The sequence below is a fragment of the Leopardus geoffroyi genome, chromosome C1 (genome assembly GCF_018350155.1).
Source record: "Leopardus geoffroyi isolate Oge1 chromosome C1, O.geoffroyi_Oge1_pat1.0, whole genome shotgun sequence".
In the NCBI taxonomy this organism is placed as follows: domain Eukaryota; kingdom Metazoa; phylum Chordata; class Mammalia; order Carnivora; family Felidae; genus Leopardus; species Leopardus geoffroyi.
Window position 1 is genome coordinate 214723545 of NC_059328.1, and position 12090 is coordinate 214735634.

The 12090-nt window shown below is 46.6% G+C and overlaps 1 protein-coding gene across 5 annotated transcripts in view; it reads left to right on the forward strand.

Moving 5' to 3' along the window:
• Positions 1 to 12090, forward strand: part of EIF4E2 (eukaryotic translation initiation factor 4E family member 2) — a 30450-nt gene that overhangs the window by 10992 nt on the left and 7368 nt on the right. The window contains exons 4-7 of one of the 5 annotated variants that reach the window (XM_045481732.1): positions 2277 to 2381; positions 3778 to 3930; positions 4028 to 4164; positions 10854 to 10931. In XM_045481732.1, the coding sequence (XP_045337688.1) occupies positions 2277 to 2381; positions 3778 to 3930; positions 4028 to 4164; positions 10854 to 10899 (441 nt within the window). In that variant the 3' untranslated portion in view covers positions 10900 to 10931. Of the gene's footprint in view, positions 1 to 2276; positions 2382 to 3777; positions 3931 to 4027; positions 4165 to 5906; positions 6173 to 8073; positions 9705 to 10853; positions 10932 to 12090 lie in introns of those variants that run through there. The other 4 variants (XM_045481728.1, XM_045481731.1, XM_045481730.1 and 1 more) reach the window with 4 other exon arrangements.

A 12090-nucleotide genomic window follows, 5' to 3' on the forward strand; every position in this document is an offset into this window, starting at 1 on the left:
CCTGCTTTGGATTCAGTCTCTCTCTCTGCCCCTTGCCTGCTCACACTCTTGTCTTTTAAAAAAAAAAATTTTTTTTAAGAAAAAAAAGCAGTGCTTGATGAGGGAACTAGGGGTGGTGGTTATACTTTCTCCCTAACCTCCCCACCTCCAGTTCCTAATCCACGGTGAACCACAGGTTCTAGTGGCTGTATCTTGTTTCTTCCCCGTGTGTCAGAGTGAGAAAAAAAATTACTGCTCATTGTATGCACGTGACCACTTACTGTCCCTGATCACCATATACAGTTAAACATCGCAGTTGTTGAGATGAGACCTTGCTTCACAATCCTATGAATGGCATTTCTTCCTGACTTCTTTGTAACATGAGACATTTCTGTGTTTCTTCTGTCCAGAAGAATTGAAGCAACAGCCATTTCATAAAGTGTAAGGTCTGTTTATCCTTAGTTGCTGTCCACATCTAGAAGTATGACCTGAATCTGTGTCGACTCAGTACCCATTTTCAGCTGCTCCTCAGCAGTGTGTTGGCAATTTCCAACTGTCTTCAGACTGCTTCACGTTTCTTCTTTCCTCCTAAAGCGTGCCTCCTCACTAGCCAGTACTCTGTGGGTGTCCTCTGCGAGTTACAGAGGACTAGGGAAGTAAATGGGAATAACTTGATGAGTAGGAATAAGCATGCATCTGATAGAGAAATAGATCTAGTTTTCTAACAGGATGGTGAAGGAGGGGCAAGGAGAAACAAATTTTCCAGCTAAGAAGAGGAACTTAATCGGGGCGCCTGGGTGGCGCAGTCGGTTAAGCGTCCGACTTCAGCCAGGTCACGATCTCGCGGTCCGTGAGTTCGAGCCCCGCATCGGGCTCTGGGCTGATGGCTCAGAGCCTGGAGCCTGCTTCCGATTCTGTGTCTCCCTCTCTCTCTGCCCCTCCCCCGTTCATGCTCTGTCTCTCTCTGTCCCAAAAATAAATAAACGTTGAAAAAAAAAAAAAAAAAAAAAAAAAAAAAAAAAAAAAAAAAGAAGAGGAACTTAATCCCCAAGTATAAGAGGCTAAGTTCTCTTTGGTTTTGGCTGTCCTGGCCTTAGCAGCAGCCACCATGGTTTACGGTAACGCATGTGGTAGATTCCATCGCTTTTGCACAGTAACCAAACACAACTAAAATGTAGGCGTTGTAGTTAATGCTGTATCTGCCAACAGATGGTCTTGGAGAAATGATCAAACTTGAGGTTATAAAATAAGTCATGGGTGGGGAGGGCACCTGGGTGGCTCAGTCAGTTAAGCATCTGACTTCAGCTCAGGTCATGATCTCCCGGTTTGTGAGTTCGAGCCCCATGTCGGGCTCTGTGCTGACAGCTCAGAGCCTGGAGCCTGCTTCGGATTCTGTGTCTCCCTCTCTCTCTTTGTCCCTCCCCTGCTTACGCTCACTTGCTCTCTCTCTCTCTCAAAGATAAATAAACGTTAAAAAGATAAAATAAATTAAGTCATCGGGATATGACATACAGCATGACGACTGTAGTTAATAACACTCTATTTTGTTTAAAAAGTGACTTGGTTCAGGACACCTGGGTGGTTCAGTCGGTCAAGCAGTCAACTCTTGATTTCAGCTCTGGTCATGATCTCACAGTTCACGGGTTTGAGCCCTGCATCGGGCTCTGCACTGTGTCAGCACGGATCCTGCTTGGAATTCTCTCTCCCTCTCTCTCTGCCCCTCCCCCACTCATGTGCACACACACATGCTCTCTCAAATAAACTTAAAAAAAATTTTTTAAGTGACTTGGTTCTTAAAAAAATACATTTCGGCTGAGGTTATGTGAAACTTAATATACCTCAAGACTGAAAGAATTCCACCGTGTCGGGGCTTCCGGCTGGCTCAGTCTATAGAGCATGCGACTCTTAATCTCAGGCTAGTCAGTTCAAGCCCCATGTTGGGTGGAGCCTGCTTAAAAAAATAATAATAAATTAAAATAAAATAAAAGGATTCCACTGTAAAACAAGGTCCTCTTACATCATGTAATGATTATCCTAGGGCTTCCACAGTGAGGGCTCCTGGCTGAGGCTGGCATTTTTTTGCCTAAAGAGTTTATTCTTGTATCAACAATAGGATATTTTTCCATACTTTCCTTCCCATGCAACATGCCTTCCTTCTCACTTCCCCTAGTGAAAATGTATCCTTCAAAAAGTAGACTCTGTAGCACAGTATCTTCCATGTTTATGTTTTCTTAGATCTCACATTCATTCAAAGAAAAAAGACCCATCTTTTGTACTCTGGGACCTTCTCTCTGCAGGTGGAGCAGTTCTGGAGGTTCTACAGCCACATGGTCCGTCCCGGGGACCTGACAGGCCACAGCGACTTCCATCTCTTCAAAGAAGGAATTAAACCTATGTGGGAGGTGAGCACTGAGGATCTTGGACCACTTTTCTGAGTGTTTTTTTTTTTTTTTGTTGTTGTTGTTGTTGTTGTTTTTAGCCCTGCCAAGGTTAAAATATTCAAAGTCTTCTCTCAAAGCTACATCACTATTTGGTGTATCCTTAGGGCCAGGACTTGTAGGAAAAGGCACTTGTAGGAAAAGGCACTGATGTCGTTGCTTGTCTGTGTGGGTGGTTTACAGAGATTTTTTTTTTTTTTTTAATCACTAAAATGGTATTATAACAATATTGAAAGACTTTTTTAAAAATTGCCTCTGGGGCACCTGGGTGGCTCAGTAAGTTACACGTCCACCTTCGGCTCAGGTCATGATCTCACAGTACATGAGTTGGAGTCCCACATCGGGCTCTGCACGGTGCAGAACCTGCTTAGGATTCTCTCTCTTTCCCTCTCTCTCTCTCTCTCTGCACTCATACTTTCTCTCAAAATAAATAAACTTTAAAAAAAGAAGTACCTTTGTTCCCATCAAACTGGTTGTGTGTGCACGTGATTGAAGTGGATAAAAAGTAAGCTTGCTTACAGGCAGTAGCTGGAGACCCAGAGCTGAGCTCTGTGAACCCTGCTGTAATCTGTCTTCTGTTGTGATGCCAGGGCATTTTTCTAGAAGACAAATGTGAAAACACACACACACACACACACCCAGCTATAGGCCCTGTGCCGCTCTGCATTGCTCACATGACCTTGCAGTCACCCTCCAGGCCTCATCTCCCAGCGTGGCCAGGCCTTCCCTCCAAGTGCAGCTCGCCTTCCTCTTTTCATTCCTCTGACACATAGTCTCAGTTTGTACACAGACAAGTTTTTCTCAAAGCCTTCACCTGCTTTACCTGCCTAATCCATATGTCGCTCAAGACCCAGCTTAAATGTTTCCTTTTCTTGAGTGTTTCTGACTGTCTTGCTCCTCTTTAACTTAGTGTATCTCTTATCAGACTATATTGCTGCAGTTCATTTTCTTGGCTCTCTGTTCTTCCACTAGACCAAATCTAGGTAGAGGCTGTGTGTACTTGAGACCTGGTGACACTCGGTAAACTTTTAGTGGATGAAGGAAGGAATGATCAGTATTTGAAATCTGACATCATTTCATTTTGATTCCTAAAGTAGTTCCAGAAAAAGAGGATTTTTTTTAAAAGGTCAGTGTAGCCATTTATTGTAATGGCTTATACCAAGGATTCCCACCTCCCCTCCCCCCCCCCCCCATTTCTTGTCTCCCTAGCCCTACCACCGTTTTTCCTATAAAATTGAATAACTGGAAAGCGACAGGACTTCTTAGCATTCAAGGGATCCTTGGCTTTTTCTTGCCTTCAAGCAAAAGTAAAAGAGCTGTGAAACCACACTTTAACTTTAATGCTTTCTCTCTTACACAGGATGATGCAAATAAAAATGGTGGCAAGTGGATTATTCGGCTGCGGAAGGGCTTGGCATCCCGTTGCTGGGAGAATCTCATCCTGGCCATGTTGGGGGAACAGTTCATGGTTGGGGAGGAGATCTGTGGGGCTGTGGTCTCTGTCCGGTTTCAGGTAAGCCACCCCATGGGCGGGTCTGCTTTCTTGTGTTGCCTTTGCGCTCTTCAGTGCCTCTGGCTTGCTTTGACCATTGCTTCTGTTCCTCCTGTAGGAGGACATTATTTCAATATGGAATAAGACTGCCAGTGACCAAGCAACCACAGCCCGAATCCGGGATACGCTTCGGCGAGTGCTTAACCTACCTCCCAACACCATTATGGAGTACAAAACCCACACCGACAGCATCAAGTACGTGTTGGGGGTGCTTGGGGGGCATGTCCCTAAGCTTAGCAGAAGTAGGTCCTTAGTTGGGCCCAGAGGAATATGGTCATACAGGAGCCTGACTTATAGAGAAGGGACAGACCAGTCTTCCCCTCTAGTGCTTCTGGCCACTTGTAGCAGTTCTTTGCTGGTGAGGCTCCCTGCCCGCCTACACTGTGGGGTGCTTTGTATCAGAGAGAGCCCTTCTGCAGAATCCCAGTTGCACTGCCTGGGCTTGCTTTATTTACACAGGCTGTCTTGTCTTTCGTTCACTAACCACTATCTTAAAAATGAAAGACAAAGTGCTTTTCCTTTTCTTGCTGTTTTTTAAGATAATTTCACTGAACAATCAAGTCCTCCTCCCTGTCTGCCCCTCACCCCACTTTTGCATGTCTTTTTAACTTCTTAGCGTCAGTCTGTTTTCTTTGTCCTGGGAAATTGACTTCTTATTGGGAATGATGACTCCACTTTCTTGTGTGTAGAGCTGAAATTGTAGAGGAAGCAGAACAGTGTGTTTGTGAGAGTAGAATCTAAGGGGAAAGCAGGAATGCCAAAGGGGAAGTAAGCTTTGCGATCTACCTAGGACTTGGGGTACCTAGAGCTGGACATCCACAAATGAGAATCACTGGTTAGGATTGCTCCTTCAGTGATTGAATGTCATAAATAAATTCAGGTTATTAGGAAGAAGTCGTGGGGAGTGGCCGTTAGGTTTTCTCAAAACTAGAGGGAGAGCTAGCCAACTAGGAGTCAAGACTTTTAGGTTTAACTCTCTTCTTTGACTCCAGTATCAATATGTGCCTTTGGCAAGTCTCTACCGCTCTGCTTCAGTTTCCCCATCTGTAAAATGGGAGATAAATAATAGTTTACCTAACAGGGTTGTTGTGAGGCTGATTTAATCTTTGTAATTGAAGGTCCTCAGGTGGAGAATGCTCTTACAGGGCCAAGTATTATTACTGCTATCATCGTCATCATTAGTAATAATATCATCATCATGTTATTCTTACTAAAGACTAGTAATGAGCCCAATGATGGTGTTCAGCAGGCAGACCATTTGGGAATCTTCTTCCCATGCATTCATAGACAGTGTGGGTGGAGTTGGTTTAAACTAGCTAAATGCCAGTTTTTTCCTGGGAACACTGCCACAAAAGTTGGTCCATAATCAAATGGCTGCGTGTGACTCATCGTAGCCACCAACAGGCGTTAGCCAGCCATGGCCCTGGTTGCTTGCCTTAGCAGTCTGGAGTTAGCATTGTTTTTCTCTAGGCAGGTTTTCCCTATTCTTTGTTCTGGGAGAGAATAGTTTCTGCCCTCCAGCCCGACACAGTCCAGGCTGGTGAGATCCACGCCCGCTTTTTCTAGGACTCTTATGTTCAAGGTTCCCAAATGCTTCCCCCCCCCCCCACTTCCCCCCAAAGTAACCTTTTCACCTGGATAGGAAAGGGAAAGAGGTATTTTTCAACTCTCCCCTCTCCACTGTTCTCCCTCTCTAATACCCTGAGGCGGTTCTTCCTGACTTTTATAGAAAGGTGTACAAGTCCTTATGAGTCTAGGAGAGCCCGTGGGCTTTTTGCCTTAGTTGGCTGCTCGCTGCTTTATCAAGAGATCTGCCTAGCACTCCAGCCCTGCAGCTACAGGGACCACAAAACCCTCCTTGATTCCCAGATGCTACTTTCCCTTGCGTCTCCCTCTCTTTCCTCTCCCAATGTGCCCACCTTTTGCACTTCCACTAGAATGCCAGGCAGGCTGGGCCCCCAAAGGCTCCTTTTTCAAAACCTCTGGAAGCCGCGGTTGAATGTGCCATGACCCTCTCCCTCTCTGGATGGCACCATCATTGAAGCTGGCCTCATCGGAGTCTCTTGTTTTGTTGGCGAGCTACCTGGAAGATCCTTCTGTCCTGGACAAGAGGAATTGGAAGAGCATTTTATGTTTTAAGAACAGGCTGACACGCAGCAGCTACAACAACAGCTGAGATCACTTAATAAATGGTGCTAAACTAGCTTGTCTCATGCTCTTGCTCTTTCGGTGCATCAAAGAAGTGGCCTTTCAGACTGACTGTCACCTTATTAAGGAATGGCACAGACTTCTCCATGGAGGGCCATCTGGGGAATGCAGCCTCATTTCCATAAGCCCATTGTAGTGTCACATGGTATTTTGTTCCAGTTCTGCTGAGGTCTGACATAATGAGGTGACATCTCGCTCTCAAAATGAGACCCCATTTTCTGGTACTTGAATTGTAGTTCCCATCTGGTCACGCTGATAACCAGAACAGAGTGATTTCGGATTCGAATTGAGCTTGAAAGTCTGTTAAGGTTGGAAAGGGGGATCCTTGGCCTTTGCTTCGCTTTGTTTGCCTTTACTTCAAAGAAATCTCTTGCTCGGAGGTAAAGCCCTGCTTCTGTCTGTGTGTGGCTGTGTGTCTGTAGTTTCCTTGCTTTGTGTTAACAGGGTTTCCTCACTGTGCCAAGCTGCCCAAGCCACAGGCTCTTTGCCAGCCTTCTCCCTTCTGTTTTCCGTTTAGAACCAAATCATCTTCCTCTTTGAGCTAGTCCTGCTTGCAAGGTTTCAAGGTTGTAGCCCTTCTCCCAGGGTTATTGTGCATCAGGATCCAGGGCGGGGCAGTGTCTTCATCCTGTAGGAGTTCGCTCCGTAGGCTGGCTGACTGTGGGACATACCGGCCCCTCGTTGCTTTGTGGCTTGGCTTGTATGCGCTGCAGCTCGGCCTTCAGGCGCCTAACCTGCATGTAGAATTCCAGCAGGCCTCATGTTACTTGAGGTCTTCTTGGGAGCTACTACCAAAACCAAAAAGGAACCGTTTTTATAGAACTTGAGGTCAGGTTGCCTAATAGCATCTTGAAGGTGGCCGTGGGGGGTAATGTGGAGTTTTCCAAAGCGGCCATTCCGTTTTGGCAGCAACACCCGTGCTTACACATTGACCACCAGTCTCCATATGGCCCGGGATCTCACAGAACACACACTGGGACTAGCACTCAACATTCCGGAGGTGTTTGTGTCATTGTTTCTCTGTTTACTGTGTATCCAAAATTGGTTGAAGTACCTAGAAAATGGGAGATTTGTTGGCATATGGAAATGCCTATTCTCTATGTTTTCAGCGCTTGTCGAATTACTTTCTGTGGCCTTTTCCCTCTTGCCTTCCGATATTATTTACACGTATTGACCTTAATTTCAGCTGTATAAACCGGTCCAGGAGATGAGCTTGATGTCACCTTCTAGAGTAAGAGTTGATCAGAAAGCACCAAACCTACCCTGCGGCCCCTGTGATCCTTACCAAAACGTGAACCGAAGTCAGAACTGTTCTGCTTTGTTCTAGTCCTTGTGGCTCTCCCACAAGTGTGGCTTGGTTTAAGCCAAGGAGCAGCAGCTGCTGGGACTTGAGAATTCAAGGGAAGTGAAGGAAGAAAGGGCCAACAGTTGCTCTCCCCCGAGTTCTCTGGAGACGAGGGGGCTGCTGGAAATGGCAAGGGGCATTTTTTTAGGAGTAGCTTAGGTTTCTCAGTCCGGTTTCTCCACCTTGCTATGTTTCAGTCCAGTTTTCAGTGTCCTTTTTCAACTGTTTGGTTTTTCCAGCCTTCCCCTATTCACCCTGCTTGTGGCCTCTTCCTGCCGCCCTCTTAGGTGAGCTGAGGCAAACGCTGATGCACACAGTGCGTGGTGAGCTGCTTCGCTGCAGAGGGGACGCCTGCCTGCCGCTTCCTACCCCTGTTCACTGCCAGTAGTTTGCCCCCGAAGGGTGAGCAGGTCCCATTGAGAAATGGGGAACCTGTTAAGTTGGGCGTTAGCTCAGGTGCATGGCTCCTTTTAATGAGACCAGTCATAGCTGAGCTTTCATAGGTTTGGGTACTTGCGGACGTCAAGTAACTAACTGTATCCTCTTTTGAGGAGAAGTCTCATAATGCAGCCAGACTTGCAACCACCAGGGGACCACCAGGATAAAACTTGGCACAGAGCCACATAAAGCAGCAGTGTCTTTTGTGAGGAAATTCCTCTTTGGAATAGTCCCATTGAGTTCCTTTGTGCGTCTGGCCTGGAACGGAAAAGGGGAAGACAGGGCCAGCTTCACTCAGTGGGCCACAGTACTGGGGAGTCTGACCAGACCCCTCTGCAGAGGAAGTTGAGGGTAGGTGACTTCTCTTTATTACTTTATTCCAGAGGAGAGATGGGTCAAACCTGGGGACTTTGCTTTACCACGTCTAGATACCATTGTATGTAGACAATGAAGTTTGTAGGCGAGAACCAACCAGCCCTTCCTCTGACGTGGCTAAATCATGGGACCGTGGCCTGGTGGCGCCAGGTCACACCAGCATAATTGCTGGCCTGGCTTTGCATCTAGGAGATGTTCCCCCATACTGATGCTCAAAGCCAAGAAAGCCCAGGCTAGCGGAGGCGGAGCATGTCCATGAGTATTGAGGGCCAGCTGCATGCAAGGCTGTGAACCAGGCTTTGAGTGGAGTGGGGGCAAGTACAATTACAGAGAAATGAGATCTCGGCTCTCAGAATTTGCTTTCTGGTAAGCGAGCTGGGACAAGAGTGGTCTTTAAAAGACTGTCACTTTGTCATTTGAATCTGTTCAGAATCCCCTGTAGACTCTGCTAATGTCAGAGTAATTTTTTTTTTTTTAAAGAAACTCCATTCATTCATTGGACACTTGTAACATTTAACTTGTTCTTTCTTTACCTTTAAAAGAAGCAATTTTTAATATTACCTAGTATGCATAGGATGTCAGATGGAGAATAGTTAGAATATGCACACTTAGCTTTAGGTGGTTGACTTGCCTCTTAGCCAAGCATTGGCCTACAGAAGTGTGATTGTCCCAGTGACTGTGGCCAACTGTTTGGTGTCCATTGAGTCCGTGTAAGGAAATTACTAGACCCAGCCTCTTCATGTGGAGGTTTAGCACCTAAAGAAGATACCTCTGAAGAAAACGGGAGGGCGGTTTCAAACTGGAATGGATTAGAGGGAACTCTGAAATCTGTAATTCTGCAGGTTCTTAACACTGAGAACTGTTCTCTTTGGACTAGCATAGGCCTTTCTGGAAACAAAAGGATAAATGAGATGAAGCTTCAACACAGCCACGTAATTTGTTGATGCCTAAGTTGCTTAAAATAGGATTGAAATCTCACTATTAGAAGGAAAGAGGGGTTTCCTAGGTCACTGCCCAAACATCGGATTTGCTTTACCCTTAATCTTCATGTGGAAGGAAGAATGAAATAGCCTTCTGATCTCACTCGTGGACTCAGGACGTTCATCGCATCAGCATCTCCAGAAAGGGCTGTGGAACAGATGTCTTGCTGTGGAGACTGAGTTTGTGAATTGACAAAGACTGGCACGCTTGATCAGCGGTCTTACGTATTTCTTCAATCGTTAGCGTGTATTAGTAGCTTTGGTAATACTCTCTAAAGACACCATTACCTACAGATCAACCTCTTGTTCTAAGAGATCATTAACTTATAATTGCTCTTGTTCAAAAGGGAAAAAAAAACTAATGAAACTGGTATAAGTATTACCTGCAAGAAGGAATTTGTTGTACCAGGTCTCGGTATTTAAATCCCTCCCTACTTAAAGAAAACCTACCTGTAGAAGGCCTGGTAATGAAGTATATTCTGTTGGCCATAATATCACACCTGTAGTGAGTGACACATGTGTTGTCACCCAAGATACTGTCATTCCTTTAAACTGAGAATGGAATAATTGCCAGTAAGGAATTTTAGAGTTACAAGCATTGAATTACCCATTATATAATATATATAAGTTCCCAAGGAATTTACCAGGTAGTCTGTCCCTAATAGAGCTGAAAAGTGGCTGGGGCCGAAAGGTAGGACATCGGCTTCTCTGAGGAAACTTGAAGTGGTTTAGGGCTTCAAGGACACGTGAGGGATCTGGTTTTCTCCTGGTTCTTTGGCCAGCAGTCACCAACGGCTTGTTCTTCGTGGAGCGGCATCCAGAGAGACTGGGCACCCTGCAGTCCTGTTTCTTACTCCTTCCTAACCCCAATCACTAAATCAAGTTAATTGGCATGAAAGTTACAAGGATCATTGAGCCCTAAAAATTTGAGCTGCTATGACCTACACAGTGTAAGGTAGTAATCACATGGGCATTTCCGGAAACGGATGGAATCGGATACAGATTTGGGGTGTGAGTTGGGAAGGGTCCGACAGTTGGAAATGAGAGCAGAGAAAGCGCTTTAGTTGCTTCATTGCATCTCCAGCCATCATAATGCTTCTGGGCACCTGCCTTTACCCGCAGAGTGAGGTCTGATGAAGAACAATAGTTCCTGCCACCTGCCCTCACGCCCCCAAGGGCAGAAAGCCCTCTACCCCAGTGATTGGGGGTGTCTCCAGGGAGGATTGAGCTTAGCTCTGACCTCCTGGGCCTCCCTGTAGACTTGAAGCAGCAGGTAGAAGGACTGTGGCAGTTGCTTGAGGGGACAGGGCCAGACTTCGCTAGTCAAGCCAGCCAGGAGCAGTGCCAACTGGCCGCCACTGCTGATGTGAGGGCAACGTCTAGAGGGGGAAGCCTGACCGCTGCTTCCAGGTACTGGTGCGCTCCGCCCGACCTTGAGGTATCTCAAGTGGGATGTGGGGTTATCGTGTCTGTGCTCTCTTTGTTAAAAAGCTGTTGATCTGAATGTGCTATTGTGTTTTTTGTCTCTGGTTTGCCAGGGCCTGGGAGGAGTTTCATGGCCTGGTGAACAGCAGCGGCCGCTGATCGGACGCTCCCCTCTGTCTCTCACACTCAGGGTAGGGCCTTGTCTATCTTCTCTGTAACCTTGTGACATACCTCTCAGCCACAGGCCCCCTCTTCCCAAGGGCATGCCCTCTCCCCGTTGACCCCCAGCCTTGCCTCTGCCAACATGGAGCCTGCTCCAGCTTCTCCTCTTTGACTGGTTGTCACAGTCTCAGAGAAAAGCACCAAGTCCAGAACCACTAGATCGTCCTCCCAGGGTCACGTGTCTCCCAGTGGACCTCCGGGAGGATTGCTTAGCTTACCGTGCCCGTGTTTTCGTTTGGAAAATGAGGTTCCCCAGACTAAAGTGTCTTCGATCTCTTCCAATGCCAACATACCATGATTATAGACGTGCCACAGATCCTTCGTCTTTTGCCCAGACGTGGCCGTTTCAAGCCATCTGGCAGTGTCCTGTGACTGACAGGACAGTTCCACGGGCTCTGGTGTGGGTTAGGTGAGAGGTATGTCCCTTGTCTGCTGGTGGTGTCTATCAAGTGTGAGCAAAAAGTGGTAGAACCTGCGGGTCTCACAGTGAGAGTGAGCTGGGGCGGATGCAGGGGCGTGCTTGACTAGACCGTCACACGTCACTGGAAGGGAGAGGCCCCGGGAAATCGAAGGCCGGGTCAGCTGACACATTGACTTTAAGAACATTTGTGTTTCAGTTAATGAAGAGAGTGCCAAGTCCATGTCTGTGTCTCTAGCAGAGGGAATTGGGTCAATTTACTCTGGATGAGAAGACAGTAACTGCATGTGCCTGCGCTGAGAGCAAAGTCCTGGGCGTTAACTACCCCCCCAGCCCACCAACCCCATCCCTGTGCAATAGAGAATTGCTAAAATTGAAACAGAATGTGTCAGCTGTAGTAGCCGCTTCAGAACTCCCCCTTCCCAGGAGGGAAATGAGGCTTTTTCGAGAAAAGGAGATCTGCATCCCTCAGACAGCAAGAGGATGACACAGAGGGACAGAGCAGGTGACCCGGGGTCTGAGTACTCTGCAGAGCTGGGTGATCGTTAGATAAACGGTCTCAGAAGTCCTGCACACACAGATGATGCCAGGCATGTCTTTTTTTAAAGCTTAATTCCTTTATTATAAATTCAATTTTTAGGCATACTAGATTTTTTAAATTGCAATTTAAAAGTTTTCTCTGTAAAATATAGTTAACAGGTCTGAGGTGG